The 17,151-nt window shown below is 43.8% G+C and overlaps 1 protein-coding gene across 4 annotated transcripts in view; it reads right to left on the reverse strand.

Moving 5' to 3' along the window:
* PPP2R2C (protein phosphatase 2 regulatory subunit Bgamma) overlaps positions 1-8,800 on the reverse strand; it is a 319,744-nt gene extending 310,944 nt beyond the window's left edge. For all 4 annotated transcript variants that reach the window (XM_063923619.1, XM_063923610.1, XM_063923638.1 and 1 more), the window contains exon 1: positions 8,369-8,800. In XM_063923619.1, coding sequence (XP_063779689.1) covers positions 8,369-8,438 — 70 coding nt within the window. In that variant the 5' untranslated portion in view covers positions 8,439-8,800. The remainder of the gene's footprint in view (positions 1-8,368) is intronic.
* Positions 8,801-17,151: the final 8,351 nt, after the last annotated feature.

Consider the following 17,151-nt stretch of genomic DNA (forward strand, 5'->3'; position numbering starts at 1 on the left):
TATACCTGTCTCATACCTTGTACTCTAATTTCTGCTCAGAGGTGGTGAATTGAAATTTGTGGTAAAATTAGCGCAAATCCATTGCCGCCGACAATTGAATAGGTACTTTTCATGATTTGCGGTAAAATCGCATTTATTACTGCAAAAACGCCTTTTCACAACTAACAGAATTCAGCCCATAGCGTTTGTCTATTTTACATTACATGACATGCCTGTAGACCTACTGGGGGGAATTCAAATGTTTGAAAAGTCTGTTTTTGCCTGTCTATTAGATAGAAAAAAACAGACACCCAACTGACTTTTCAAACAATTGAATTCCACCCTTTATGTTTATTTTAACATTTTACTATATGATTTGTTTCATTTTCTTGCTCATTCTTAATTGAATCGCTCATCGCTATTTGCAGTTTTGCCTCCATATCTGACGGTCATCTCACCCCACTCACTAAACTGCTGCACACCACATAACGGGGGTAATTCCAAGTTGATGGCAGCAGGAATTTAGTTAGCAATTGGGCAAAACCATGTGCACTGCAGGGGAGGCAGATTTAACATGTGCAGAGAGAGTTAGATTTGGGTGGGTTATTTTATTTCTGTGCAGGGTAAATACTGGCTGCTTTATTTGTACACTGCAAATTAGGTTGCAGATTGAACACACCCCACCCAAATCTAACTCTCTCTGCACATGTTAAATCTGCCTCCCCTGCAGTGCACATGGTTTTGCCCAATTGCCAACTAAATTCCTGCTGCGATCAACTTGGAATTACCCCCAACATGTCATCTATGGTTATATTTGTAAGTGCGTTTTGGCTGATGGATATGTAAATGATGTCCCATTCCTCTCACTGTAACACATTTATTACATATTTTGTGTTATTACACATGATGCTACAATAAAAAATAAAAAAACGAAACAATATTATTGAAAAATGGCTGCAGATCCTGTATGGGAATCAGTATGATATCCCGGCTCTCGGGATCCTGGCGTTCAGCAGACCGACGCAGGAATACTGACATCTGGAATACCAGCAGCGAGTGTAGCGTGTCCCCTCGCAGGCTTGCTGCGCTCGCCCCACTTTGGGCCTGGTGGCGACCGAAGGCATGGACCACCACCCAAGTGGCATTTCACCGGTGTCGGGATTCCAGCGTCGGTATCCTGGGGTCTCTTTCTTTGATTACTTGTATTGTTCCAACTTATCACTGAGATGAAGGCTAATGTTTAAAGGCAGATGAACGCCTTGAAAACTGCCATGACACACCTGCGGTCCATTCCTGTCAATCACTCTGCAATAAAAATCTCACTGAGGTACCTTGGCATGCACAGTCTGCTGATAATCGCTCCATGGCGAAAACATCAGCACTGCGTACAAACATGACTTAGGCCCACTATGCGTTGGGTACTGCTCTGCCTATTGTTAGATAATGGTGCGCTCAGTACCTGTCTCCTGTACATAGGATCACATGGGTGCACCCCCTAGTGTTCCTCCCTCTAGTGCCAGAGTGTCTCAGGGTGGTGGAGCAGAGTATATGCAGCGCTCCTCCATCTTTAGAGTGTGTCTGAGCTGAGACCGGAGAAAGGAGCTCAGAGCGTGAAAGTGTGAGACTTACAGCATTCCACGTGTGCCGCATGTACCGAGCTGCCATAGCTTACACAGAGAGCCGGGCGGTGCATTGTTCCTTCACTGCGGGAGACAGACTGCACGGCCCTTCCGTCCCCTACTTATCGCAGCCACTCAGCATACTGATAAGCACCACCAATACGCTGTGTTACTCTGTATATTATAAGGGGACAATTGCCTACTATTGAAGCATACCCAAGTCACCTGTCTGTATTACAAAAAAACCTGCTTGCTATTAACTCATTAACTATGTGGACTATGGGGGTAATTCTGAGTTGATCGCAGCAGCAAGTTTGTTAGCAATTGGGCAAAACCATGTGCACTGCAGGGGGGGGCAGATATAACATTTGCAGAGAGAGTTAGATTTGGGTGGGTTATTTTGTTTCTGTGCAGGGTAAATACTGGCTGCTTTATTTTTACACTGCAATTTAGATTTCAGTTTGAACATGCCACACCCAAATCTAACTCTCTCTGCACATGTTATATCTGTTCCCCCTGCAGTGCACATGGTTTTGCACAATTGCTAACAAACTTACTGCTGCGATCAACTCAGAATTAGGCCCGATGTCACTACACTAAGCTCTGCAATACTCCATAGACTGTGAGCAGAATCTGCCCCTGCCGGTTCATGTGCGGGAGACACCAGGAATGAGTCCTGATGGTTCCCGAGCCTAATTGAATCTACCCCCTATAACTGTTAAAGTGATGCTCCTGAAATCAGGTTCCCAACATGGGGTTACTGTATGTAATTATGTCCTAAAAGGGGGCTTCCAACACTGTAATCAGACTGGCAGTAAATGTGATTTCAGAGAAAGCACTCAAGTATTGATGTGGAGACTCCTTCTACCAAAGCAGCAAAGAAACCTAAGCTAATAAGCAGAAGTATTTGCCCCTGACCTTGCCACCAATAGCAGCTACAGTACAGTATGAGAGGTTTGCTGTGGCCAAAATACCGGATTAGAGAGAAAGGTGAGAGAACAGAACCATATCATAGATATATATCCTGTATGAGACTGGGGATTTGTACCATATTTATCCTTCATATGCAATATGGAATAACTATAGCCACAGGTACTAATATGAAATATTCTAGTTGCCTTATAATACTGGGCAACTAGAGCTGCCATAGGGCAGTACGGATGGTGTAATGGTTAGCATTACTGCCTCACAGCACTGAGGTCATGGGTTCAATTCCTACCATGGCCCTAACTGTGTGGAGTTTGTATATTCTCCCCGTGCTTGCGTGTGTTTCCTCCGGGTACTCCGGTTTCCTCCCACAATCCAAAAATATACTGGTAGGTTAATTGGATCCCAACAAAAATTAACCCTAGTATGAATGTGTACATGTGGTAGGGAATATAGACTGTAAGCTCCACTGGGGCAGGGACCGATGTGAATGACCAAATATTCTCTGTAAAAGCGCTGCGGAATATGTGTGCGCTATATAAGTAACTGGTAATAAATAAATAAATAATAAATAAATAAATAAATAAATAAATAATACTGTTAGATGTTGAGAAACAATAGTCCTCCTCTCCTTTATGCAGATGCTTTGTATTCTTTGAAACTTGAGATAACTTCTTGTTCCATATAAAACTAAAAAGCCACACTGGATACGGGCCACCAATGTAGGAAGGGTATTATAATAATAATAAAGAACCCTGTTTCAGTTCATTGTAATAGATACTGCCTGTGTGCACAGGGCCTATATTATATATTATAGGATACACAACATTTAAGCCAGAATGCACAAAAACTTTCATTACAGTATTTGTATAAATGTGCACTCATCCACTTTACACTTCCTATACTTGGACAGGCATTGATAACGCACACAAGCCAGAAACAATATTTTATGTCCATTATTTAATCTGAAAATACTGTAAAGTATTAATTAACCTCTCTGAACCCCATATAAAGGATCATAACTCACGTCGGAAGTGCTGAAGCCCATATACCCTGGTTGTTCAGGGCAGAGCATGAATGAGCAATACAATTTGGCCACATACACTTCAGTTACCTATGGTAACTGTAAAAATGTAATTATTGTGACCCCTTACTTTCTGTATATGTGCTTTCTAGAGAGGTTTAAACTTTTATGCAATCACTCCCTTTGTGTGTCTGTTCCCCCACCTGTAGCAAATTAGCAGGTCCCACCATTAGGACTACCTAACATCTGCTGCTGGGACTCAAACCACTACACAAGAGCTTTGTCCAGCTGTATTAAGCATTACTGGATGGACTGGGCCCTTCCGCTGATTTTCACTACTCAGTTTGTCTCAGATCCCTGCAGGAAGTAAAGGGACGGAATCCTGGGACCCTGACCCTATTTGCTTTGTCGGTAGGTGAAAGATGCCCCTCCTTAAAACACCTTTGCCCTACTGTATAGCAGACAGGAGCTCCCCAGAAACATCACATTAGGCTAAGAGCTGGCTTGAGCCCTACCTCATGAATGTGGAGGACTTCTTCAATAGAGCTGAGCAGAGCTTTATGAAACCAAGCAGAAGATTGTCTGATCTTCTTCCCTGAATTCATTAAAGGGAAATCCCCAGAATCTTGGTGTATGGGGAAGGAATGGGGAGGGGGGATATATTAAGGACTTCAAAAGTAGACAACCACTGTTCGAGTAGATCAAAATAAAATAGAATTTGGGATCCAGTAAGTCAAATATGGGAGTCAACATGTATGTACACAACAGAGTCAAAATGATGCATTTGACCACGGACCTCTGCAGATTTTCCAGAGAATTACCCACAAACATTTTGATGGTGGAAAAAGACTTCTCCCCCGCTACTCTCTGCACTTAAGATCCAGATTTGCCATGTTGCAGCCATGGAAGAAAAAAAGTACTACATGTATGATAAAGGACATGTTTTTACCCAAGTTTGGGCTCCCTGGTTGCTTACGGAGTGTAGACTCTTTCTCTTGAGCGCTACCCTCATACAAGGACCTTAGGGTAGTGACCAACATTCCATCTATCTGTTTCCAGACCCTTTGCTGTTGTTTTCTCTTAATTATGGATGCTTACCATGTATGTACTCTTATGATATTGTTTTGTGGCCCTCCCCCTCTTCTTAACCTCCCATATACCCCTCTCTCTTCGTCAGTCACCTGACTTTTGCTGTTTTCTTTCTTTTTTTTTAAACATAATTTATTAAACATACTGCATTTGAAAATTGGCCTGTATTGGGCTTTTGTTGCCTTTTTTACTGTGTTTACTTCTATTTTGTTCAACAATTTCAACTAAAGAATTATAATACAAAAATGCATCTGAGAGGCATTTCTACTGCAAGTTAAGTGCTTGTAAATGGATGTGAGAATTCTATTCATTGTGCAACATGAGACAGCGCATATTTGGATTTTAAATGGGATCTAACTTGCATTGTGCTTCAGTGCACTTTGTAAATGCTTCTTGTATCATTTCTGGGCACCTGACGCACGTTAAAGCAGTTGAAATGTTACTGACGTCCCAATGGGAGTACACTGTAAGCGTTATGGGATGCAGGTAACAAGCGTTTGGGTTGAACAAGATAATAAATATCTCGGGTGAGTTTAAAATACACAGATTGATTGCATTTGTAAAAGCATGTAAATACATACTGAATGCATGCATAACGACAATGCACTTTACAGGTGCTTTTACTTGTGTTTAAACATGCAATAAAAAAAACACACAGCTAATGGAGTGTACACAGCCTTAAAGAACCACTGAGATATTACTTCATAGACAACTATACAAATTGCTCCAAAAAGTCAAGCGCCAACATCTTCAGGTGCATTGGCACAGTGGTTGCAGGGATCTGGCCAGCCCTGTCACGGCCAGGATTCAGGCTTCATTATGAATGACCCAATATTTTCTATTAACTAACATTTCTGATCTTTCCTCTGAGGTCAGTCAGAGAATACAGAAATTTGTTGTAGCAACTTTGTATAGCATTAAAGTTTAGTATTAGCATGCTGTGTACAGAAGAGTTGGCCAGAGCAGCGGGGTCCCGCCCAAACTGAAATGTTTTTTTTTTAAAGCGGCAATCATTTACAAGGCATGGTTTTGCCTTGTACATGACTGCCACTTTAAGAAAAGGACTGCGCTGGGAAACTGCACTTCTTGCCAACTCGGACTTCATTAATGTCCTTTTACACTGTGGCTTCAGTTGTGTCAGACAGCCCCGATCAGCATGCTGGGTTCCAGGCAACTTTCTTGCTCAAAACGTGCTTCTTATTCACATAAATAAAACGGGTTCGGTATGGATTACCGGCGCGCGGGATGCCGGCTGTCAAAATCTCAACAGCAGCATCCCACCCGCCAGAATGCTGGCAGTGGGGCGAGCACTAAGAGTCCCCTTGCGGACTCTTAGCGCAAGTGGGAATAGCCGGCTGCTGGGATTCCAGCGTCGGTAGCCTGACAGCCGGGATCCCAACATCTGGTTAATTAATTGCATCCCAATAAAACAACTGAAGTGTGGAGCCATAAAACCACATTGTTGGATTACACTGATCAATTGTGCGACACTTGTACATCTGTGAGCGACGGAGTCTGAATTTGTGCACAGGGCTATGAAGCGGGTGGCCGCACATTACCCATGCCAAGTTCCTTTGTGCTTAATCTGCAACTTTGCACACGTGTAAGACCAATTCCTGCGCGCTTAATGTCTCAGCTTTGTGTCTCTAGAACACTGTGAGCAGTTTTTCTCTGATTCTACAAATTGTGTAAGATGCAAAATGTAACACAAATCTGTGCGCTACTCCTCTTGCAGTGTCTCGCACGTATAGACGCTCGGTGTATGAGGACACATCTTTTTTCTTGTGCATATTAAATATTACACCAAAGAGATTAGTTTTGCTTTGCTAGATGATGTGTGTCAGTGTTAATATTCGGGTGTACTGCATACTGGAAGCTAGAAACATTTTCACAAAGATCCAATAAATGTGAACACCAGAGTTACAACCGGATTAGCATCCCGGCGTCACCACAGGTGAAAAAAGAAAAATAAATAATCAGATGAGTGAAAACAGAACCAATCGTGAAAACATGCTTTGGGCTTTTTTTAATTTTGAAATGAATTCCTGAACATAACCAACACACACACATATATATATATATATATATATATATATATTTACCAATAAATAAGTTCAACTAAATGCAATGTTGCGTGCTGTATTGCTTTATCGCTATTGCTTTTCAACTTGTCTTATCTCATCGCCACCTACATTTTTCCACCTACAGTATCACTTGAAAACAACAGTCCACAGATGGAGTCTGGTCAGATCACAGCGGTTTTATAACACAGTGCTTCGTAGAGACAGCAGAATTATATATATATGTGTGTGTGTGTGTGTGTGTGTGTGTGTGTGTGTGTGTGTGTATGTGTGTGTGTATATATATGTGTGTGTGTGTGTGTGTGTGTGTGTGTGTGTGTGTGTGTGTGTATGTGTATGTATATATATATATATATATATATACAGTATAATCTATGATAGTTTATATGTTTATTTAAATGTTTTATTGGAGCAGGGAAGACTACGTTTCTGTAACATGTATAAATAGAATGCGGAACGGATTTATATCTGGAGACTTTCCTGTTCCTAGGCATATCTATACTGTAGTTGCTCCTGTAAAACGCTTCAGTACAAATCATCTTACATGACACTATTAATGTTCTTGTAGTGACAGTAACCCTACTATAAATCTACCATGTACTTTATATATATCTGAGGATCTGCCCACACAGGAACATCCTCCAATACTGAAATCTTGCAAGTCCAGACTGATGTTGCCCTTCAGCATTTAAATTGCACTCTGGGGACTTCTATCTTGTGGTAGATGGGAGCCAGGAACCGGTGGATATACAATTTACATCCTCATTGCAGCAGTGTTGCCTGGTCTCCGGCAAACCTGAACAGATGAGCCTACTAAATTACTGATGGAAATGCGCCAGTGTATCTGTCATCTTCTCTTTGCATTATTATTTAATACAGAACAATGACTTGCTGAATTCATTTTCCCATAGACAACTTTGCTATACACTAAACAATAAAAAAGTCCTAAAATACATAACAAACATACATTGCATGTCCTGTATATGCAAAATAAAGTAACTCTCCAGTGGGCATATATACTGTAGGTATCCCTCCATGGAGTTATATAAAGCGCCGTTATAGAAACAATGACTGTATATTGCACTTAGAAGATCACTGCTGATTGCATGTGACACAATTTTTTGCAAAATGAAACATATCACAGCACAACCTGATCCGCTTTCCATCTCCCTCAGCATGTTCCCTCTCTGCAGTAGTTAACCCTTGAAGCACTGCACAGAAGCCTGTCTGCACTATATCCACCCCCCTGTGGCATGCAACACATCTCCCCAAGCATGTAATTCCTGCAGCCTACACACATGATACAGACACAGATGCAGCACAATACATGGGCATGGGACACACAGGGTGGCAGAGAGGGGGGGGGGGGGGGGTGTACAAAGAATTGGGGTGGGGGATATCTTCATTTACAGACACAGAAGCGGCAGCAGAATACATGAAGGGGGGTGGGGGGGGGTAATAGGAATTGTGATGGGGTGGGTACCTTCACACACACAGGCACAGATGCAGCACAATACATGGGCACGGATGGGGCACACAGAGAAGTGACAGGTATTGGGGGTTACTTTGAAACACATAGGCACAGAGGAAGCACAATACATGGGCATGGGGCACACAGAGGGGGGTAGTAGGAATTGGGGGGGGGGTACCTTCAGTTACATAGTTGTGGTCCCGGAGGAAGCTGTGGTTAATTTTTCGCGTGTCCACGTCCTCGCCCATTGACAGCAGGATTACTCAGCATGCCCAGCATCCGCAATGGGCTGATGCATTCAGCAGAGGTCGTCACAAGAGCAGCATCCATACTGCCAGCAGCTAGCAGAGGAAGGGGGCACGGCCGGACACTGAGCCCAGCATGGTGAGAGCCCCGGGGGCAGCAGGCTGGGTGCTGGTGGTGGCAGTGCCCCTGGTGCAGCGGCGCTGCTGTGTGTGACTCGCTGCTGCTGCTGCTGCTGCTAGTGCCGCTGTCAGTGTCATCTGCTTCTGCTGCATCACATCACGCCCCTCCCCAGCAGCTCCTCCTGGCCCAACCACCACACAAGCTCTGCCTGCCTGCCTGCCTGTGCCTGCTGCTGCTGCTGCTGCTTCTGGAGAGTGGGGGGACTGAGGGTGGCACTGCAGGGGCTGCACTCTATTTATCACATGGCACTGTCTGTGCTGCCAGCTATTGGGCACAGTCACTCTACCCCTCCAGACAAAGTGGCTCACATCCTGATTGAATAACAGTAGGTCCATGTATTGATGTGCCAACAGCATTGGCATGATAACACAGACACATGCCCTCTTAGTGGCTGACCAGTCAGAATCTGACTCACTGCCAGTGTTATTAAGTTAGGAGAGAAAAACAATGGAGTTGGGAAGATCAGAATTTATTTACAGGAAAGGCACAGCTGGCGAATGTCTGGGAGAATTACACCCCACAAGCTCCCGTAAGTCGGCGTAGGTGAATATCCACATTTATGGCCCAGTTTTGGACTACGTCGGACGTAGTTCAGCAATTATTTTCTACTGCGCATGCATCAAAGTTGTACTGCGCATGGTGCAGAGTCCATGCGCACAAAGCCGCAGTTTGCGGTTATGACGTACGGTCTGGGAAATGGCATGAAACTGTACTAGGCGTTCCTGGGCGGTAACAGGGAGGTGGTGATGCAGATGCACGCTGAAGTGGTAGCGAAATCAGATGCATAGTTGGTCACTTTGGAGGCCATATTCTGACGGAGAATCTGCACCTAGAATGGAGTTGGCATCTCAGTCCTTACGCATACAGATGCACGCGTGTACACCCAGGAAGGGCTGGTAGCAGTATTTGCATTTTGGCGCAAAAGAAAGACCGGCAAAAGACCCAAACACAGAAATTGCAGCGTCCGTCTCAAAATCAGCAAGTGCAATTGCAGCTGACTTGTATGCAACTGAGAATCGCCACGTTCATTGATAGTGTTACTATACTTCCCAACTATTAACAATTCTAAATGGTGGTACAGTCACACACGTGTGAAAAGGAGTTGTACTGTAACTGTATCATTACTGGTATAATCATGTGGCATTAAACATGGTCACATCTTCAGGGGTGTGTCTAATGATTCTAAAAGGTGCTAGACTGCCTCGATGAGGCATATGGGCGAATGGTGTCATTTAGCGGTGAAAATTTACTAAGGTCCTTATTTGATTCAAGATTGCATTTTCAGCCTAAAATGCAACTCGGAAATGTACTAAACACAAATCTCTGCAGTGTTGGGGCAATTTGTATTGAGATACACTGCTGTCCACACAAACACAAATCAATAGACCAGGCATTCCCAACCTCGGTCCTCAAGGCACACTAACAGTCCTGGTTTTAGTGATATCCAGGCTTGAACACAGGTGACTTAATTAGTACCTCAGTTATTTTGATTTAACCATCTGCTGAAGCCTGGATATCACTAAAACATGCACTGTTGGTGTGCCTTGAGGACCGCGGTTGGGAATGCCTGCAATAGACCATCGGTCAAACACGGTTGTTTGTTCACATACACCTCATACAACACGGAAATGTACTACGAATTCGTATTCTCTATCACTGCCGACAATAGCCAAACACTGCCACAAAAGCATGGAATTCGTACAGAAATAGAACTTTCAAATAGACCTGCTTTTGGCTGGCGTGTTTGGAGAATCATGCACGGATCAGTGAGATCTACCAGTGGATTCTACTGGATAAGTGGACGTGAACGGCGGCGTGGGATGTAGGTAATTATGTGTGAGTGTGTAAGTGTGTTTTAATAAAATTATACTATCACGGTGTGTGTGTTTATTAGAATATTTTTGTTGTTGTGGAACTACAGGTAACAGGCCCTTTAATGTGCCGCATGCTGGTACTTGTGGTTTTCCAAGTACCAGAATGTGGGGAGGCTTGCTGGGACATGTAGTTCCACAACAAAAAACAATATTTTTTTTTTTACACATTTCATGGCCCACGGATGGCGAGGACAGCGTCGGGCTTCATCGCTGACACTTGGGTGCCTGGAGGGGGGGGGGCCCTTTATTATAGGGATCCCCACTCCCCCAGGGAACCCTGGCCAGGGGTGACTATTTGGGGGCTAATGCCACGGCCGAAGGGACCTACATAAATGTGACCCTCGGCCAGAGGTGTAGCTAGGTGCCATGGTGACTGGAGCAAGGGTATGTTTTGGCACTCCTCTCCCCTGTACTGAATTGGGGGCCTGGCCAACATGTGCTGGCATGTTACATTTGAAAAGAAACAATATTTAAATTGGTGACAGGTTCAGTTCTAGACCTTGTAGAGCTCATTGCGAAAGTTTCCTTTGGGTGCCCCTATGTATAAAATATGAACAGTCAACTAACATATTGGGGCATGGATACAAAATAGTACCAATTCACATTACACCGCACAGTAGTGACTGTTACTTACATTGCACCATACACTAGAGCTGCTTATACACATTAGAAACGCTTATATACGTTACGCTAAAGAGTACAGCTGATTATACACATTACACCACAGTAGAGCCACTTATACATGTTACACCACAGAAGAGCTACTTATATATGTTACGCCACATGGTAGAGCTGCTTAAACTAGTGATGAGCGGGTTCGGTTTCTCTGAAACCGAACCCCCCCCGAACTTCACCTTGTACACGGGTCCGAGGCAGGTTAGAACCTTCCCGCCTTGCTCGGCTAACCCGAGCGCGCCCGAACATCATCATCCCGCTGTCGGATTCTTGCAAGATTCGGATTCTATATAAGCAGCCGCGCGTCGCCGCCATTTTCTCACTCGTGCATTGGAGGTGATAGGGAGAGGACGTGGCTGGCGTCCTCTCCGTTTATTGTAGAACTAAAAGTTGATTGGTTTATTGCTTTTGCTTAATTGTGGGGAGGATTGGGGAGCAGCTGTTAGGAGGAGTACAGTGCAGAGTTTTGCTGATAAGTGACCACCAGTTTTTATCCGTTCTCTGCCTGAAAAAAACGCTCCATACCATATCTGTGCTCAGTGTGCTGCATAATATATCTGTGCTGAGTGCTCACACTGCTTAATTGTGGGGACTGGGGAGCAGCTATAGCAGGAGTACAGTGCAGAGTTTTGCTGACAGTGACCACCAGTATACGTTGTCTGCCTGAAGAAAAACACTCCATATCTGTGCTCAGTGTGCTGCTTTATTGTGGGGACTGGGGACCACGAGTATAATTAATATTATATAGGAGGAGTACAGTGCAGAGTGCACTGCTGTACCTACCTCTGTGTCGTCATTCATTAAGTATACTATCCATCTACATTCTATACCTGTGGTGCATTTTAGTTTTGCAGTTTGCTGACAGTGTCCACCAGTATACTATATATAGCAGTACGGTAGGCCACTGCTGTACCTACCTCTGTGTCGTCACTCGTCATCCATTAAGTATACTATCCATCTAAATTCTATACCTGTGGTTCATTTTAGACAGTTTTGCAGTTTGCTGACAGTGTCCACCAGTATACTATATATATATACTTATAGCAGTACGGTAGGCCACTGCTGTACCTACCTCTGTGTCGTCACTCGTCATCCATTAAGTATACTATCCATCTACATTCTATACCTGTGGTGCATTTTAGACAGTTTTGCAGTTTGCTGACAGTGTCCACCAGTATACTATATATATATACTTATAGCAGTACGGTAGGCCACTGCTGTACCTACCTCTGTGTCATCACTCGTCATCCATTAAGTATACTATCCATCTACATTCTATACCTGTGGTGCATTTTAGACAGTTTTGCAGTTTGCTGACAGTGTCCACCAGTTTACTATATATATATACTTATAGCAGTACGGTAGGCCACTGCTGTACCTACCTCTGTGTCGTCACTCGTCATCCATTAAGTATACTATCCATCTACATTCTATACCTGTGGTGCATTTTAGACAGTTTTGCAGTTTGCTGACAGTGTCCACCAGTTTATTATATATATACTTATAGCAGTATGGTAGGTCACTGCTGTACCTACCTCTGTGTCGTCACTCGTCATCCATTAAGTATACTATCCATCTACATTCTATACCTGTGGTGCATTTTAGACAGTTTTGCAGTTTGCTGACAGTGTCCACCAGTTTATTATATATATATACTTATAGCAGTACGGTAGGCCACTGCTGTACCTACCTCTGTGTCGTCACTCGTCATCCATTAAGTATACTATCCATCTACATTCTATACCTGTGGTGCATTTTAGACAGTTTTGCAGTTTGCTGACAGTGTCCACCAGTATACTATATATATACTTATAGCAGTACGGTAGGCCACTGCTGTACCTACCTCTGTGTCGTCACTCGTCATCCATTAAGTATACTATCCATCTACATTCTATACCTGTGGTGCATTTTAGACAGTTTTGCAGTTTGCTGACAGTGTCCACCAGTTTACTATATATATACTTATAGCAGTACGGTAGGCCACTGCTGTACCTACCTCTGTGTCGTCACTCGTCATCCATTAAGTATACTATCCATCTACATTCTATACATGTGTTGCATTTTAGACAGTTTTGCAGTTTGCTGACAGTGTCCACCAGTTTATTATATATATACTTATAGCAGTACGGTAGGCCACTGCTGTACCTACCTCTGTGTCGTCACTCGTCATCCATTAAGTATACTATCCATCTACATTCTATACCTGCGGTGCATTTTAGACAGTTTTGCAGTTTGCTGACAGTGTCCACCAGTTTATTATATATATACTTATAGCAGTACGGTAGGCCACTGCTGTACCTACCTCTGTGTCGTCACTCGTCATCCATTAAGTATACTATCCATCTACATTCTATACATGTGTTGCATTTTAGACAGTTTTGCAGTTTGCTGACAGTGTCCACCAGTTTATTATATATATACTTATAGCAGTACGGTAGGCCACTGCTGTACCTACCTCTGTGTCGTCACTCGTCATCCATTAAGTATACTATCCATCTACATTCTATACCTGCGGTGCATTTTAGACAGTTTTGCAGTTTGCTGACAGTGTCCACCAGTTTATTATATATATACTTATAGCAGTACGGTAGGCCACTGCTGTACCTACCTCTGTGTCATCACTCGTCATCCATTAAGTATACTATCCATCTACATTCTATACCTGTGGTGCATTTTAGACAGTTTTGCAGTTTGCTGACAGTGTCCACCAGTTTACTATATATATATACTTATAGCAGTACGGTAGGCCACTGCTGTACCTACCTCTGTGTCGTCACTCGTCATCCATTAAGTATACTATCCATCTACATTCTATACCTGTGGTGCATTTTAGACAGTTTTGCAGTTTGCTGACAGTGTCCACCAGTTTATTATATATATACTTATAGCAGTATGGTAGGCCACTGCTGAACCTACCTCTGTGTCGTCACTCGTCATCCATTAAGTATACTATCCATCTACATTCTATACCTGTGGTGCATTTTAGACAGTTTTGCAGTTTGCTGACAGTGTCCACCAGTTTATTATATATATACTTATAGCAGTACGGTAGGCCACTGCTGTACCTACCTCTGTGTCGTCACTCGTCATCCATTAAGTATACTATCCATCTACATTCTATACCTGTGGTGCATTTTAGACAGTTTTGCAGTTTGCTGACAGTGTCCACCAGTTTACTATATATATACTTATAGCAGTACGGTAGGCCACTGCTGTACCTACCTCTGTGTCGTCACTCGTCATCCATTAAGTATACTATCCATCTACATTCTATACCTGTGTTGCATTTTAGACAGTTTTGCAGTTTGCTGACAGTGTCCACCAGTTTATTATATATATACTTATAGCAGTACGGTAGGCCACTGCTGTACCTACCTCTGTGTCGTCACTCGTCATCCATTAAGTATACTATCCATCTACATTCTATACCTGCGGTGCATTTTAGACAGTTTTGCAGTTTGCTGACAGTGTCCACCAGTTTATTATATATATACTTATAGCAGTACGGTAGGCCACTGCTGTACCTACCTCTGTGTCGTCACTCGTCATCCATTAAGTATACTATCCATCTACATTCTATACCTGTGGTGCATTTTAGACAGTTTTGCAGTTTGCTGACAGTGTCTACCAGTATACTATATATATACTTATAGCAGTACGGTAGGCCACTGCTGTACCTACCTCTGTGTCGTCACTCGTCATCCATTAAGTATACTATCCATCTACATTCTATACCTGTGTTGCATTTTAGACAGTTTTGCAGTTTGCTGACAGTGTCCACCAGTATACTATATATATACTTATAGCAGTACGGTAGGCCACTGCTGTACCTACCTCTGTGTCGTCACTCGTCATCCATTAAGTATACTATCCATCTACATTCTATACCTGTGGTGCATTTTAGACAGTTTTGCAGTTTGCTGACAGTGTCCACCAGTTTACTATATATATACTTATAGCAGTACGGTAGGCCACTGCTGTACCTACCTCTGTGTCGTCACTCGTCATCCATTAAGTATACTATCCATCTACATTCTATACCTGTGGTGCATTTTAGTTTTGCGCAGTAAATATAGTAGTAGGCCATTGCTATTGATACTGGCATAGAATTCCACACATTAAAAAATGGAGAACCAAATTGTGGAGGTTAAAGGGAAAGATCAAGATCCACTTCCACCTCGTGCTGAAGCTGCTGCCACTAGTCATGGCCGAGACGATGAAATGCCATCAACGTCGTCTGCCAAGGCCGATGCCCAATGTCATAGTAGAGAGCATGTCAAATCCAAAACACAAAAGTTCAGTAAAATGACCCAAAAATCAAAATTAAAAGCGTCTGAGGAGAAGCGTAAACTTGCCAATATGCCATTTACGACACGGAGTGGCAAGGAACGGCTGAGACCCTGGCCTATGTTCATGGCTAGTGGTTCAGCTTCACATGAGGATGGAAGCACTCATCCTCTCGCTAGAAAAAAGAAAAGACTTAAGCTGGCAAAAGCACAGCAAAGAACTGTGCGTTCTTCAAAATCACAAATCCCCAAGGAGAGTCCAATTGTGTCGGTTGCGATGCCTGACCTTCCCAACACTGGACGGGAAGAGCTTGCGCCTTCCACCATTTGCACGCCCCCTGCAAGTGCTGGAAGGAGCACCCGCAGTCCAGTTCCTGCTAGTCAAATTGAAGATGTCACTGTTGAAGTACACCAGGATGAGGATATGGGTGTTGCTGGCGCTGGGGAGGAAATTGACAAGGAGGATTCTCATGGTGAGGTGGTTTGTTTAAGTCAGGCACCCGGGGAGACACCTGTTGTCCGTGGGAGGAATATGGCCATTGACATGCCTGGTCAAAATACAAAAAAAATCAGCTCTTCGGTGTGGAATTATTTCAACACAAATGCGGACAACAGGTGTCAAGCCGTGTGTTGCCTTTGTCAAGCTGTGATAAGTAGGGATAAGGACGTTAACCACCTCGGAACATTCTCCCTTATACATCACCTGCAGCGCATTCATCATAAGTCAGTGACATGTTCAAAAAGTTTGGGTGACAGCGGAAGCAGTCCACTGACCACTAAATCCCTTCCTCTTGTAACCAAGCTCCTGCAAACCACACCACCAACTCCCTCAGTGTCAATTTCCTCCTTACCCAGGAAAGTCAATAGTCCTGCAGGCCATGTCACTGGCAAGTCTGACGAGTCCTCTCCTGCCTGGGATTCCTCCGATGCATCCTTGAGTGTAACGCCTACTGCTGCTGGTGCTGCTGTTGCTGCTGCTGGGAGTCGATCGTCATCCAAGAGGGGAAGTCGGAAGACCACTTGTACTACTTCCAGTAAGCAATTGACTGTCCAACAGTCCTTTGCGAGCAAGATGAAATATCACAACAGTCATCCTGCTGCAAAGCAGATAACTCAGGCCTTGGCAGCCTGGGCGTTGAGAAACGTGGTTCCGGTATCCATCGTTAATTCAGAGGCAACTATAGACTTGATTGAGGTACTGTGTCTCCGGTACCAAATACCATCTAGGTTCCATTTCTCTAGACAGGCGATACCGAAAATGTACACAGACCTCAGAAAAAGACTCACCAGAGTCCTAAAAAATGCAGTTGTACCCAATGTCCACTTAACCACGGACATGTGGACAAGTGGAGCAGGGCAGACTCAGGACTATATAACTGTGACAGCCCACTGGGTAGATGTATTGCCTCCCGCAGCAAGAACAGCAGCGGCGGCACCAGTAGCAGCATCTCGCAAACGCCAACTCGTTCCTAGGCAGGCTACGCTTTGTATCACCGCTTTCCAGAATAGGCACACAGCTGACAACCTCTTACGGCAACTGAGGAAGATCATCGCAGAATGGCTTACCCCAATTGGACTCTCCTGGGGATTTGTGACATCGGACAACGCCAGCAATATTGTGCGTGCATTACATCTGGGCAAATTCCAGCACGTCCCATGTTTTGCACATACATTGAATTTGGTGGTGCAGAATTATTTAA

This window comes from Pseudophryne corroboree, chromosome 1 (assembly GCF_028390025.1).
Source record: "Pseudophryne corroboree isolate aPseCor3 chromosome 1, aPseCor3.hap2, whole genome shotgun sequence".
Taxonomy (NCBI): domain Eukaryota; kingdom Metazoa; phylum Chordata; class Amphibia; order Anura; family Myobatrachidae; genus Pseudophryne; species Pseudophryne corroboree.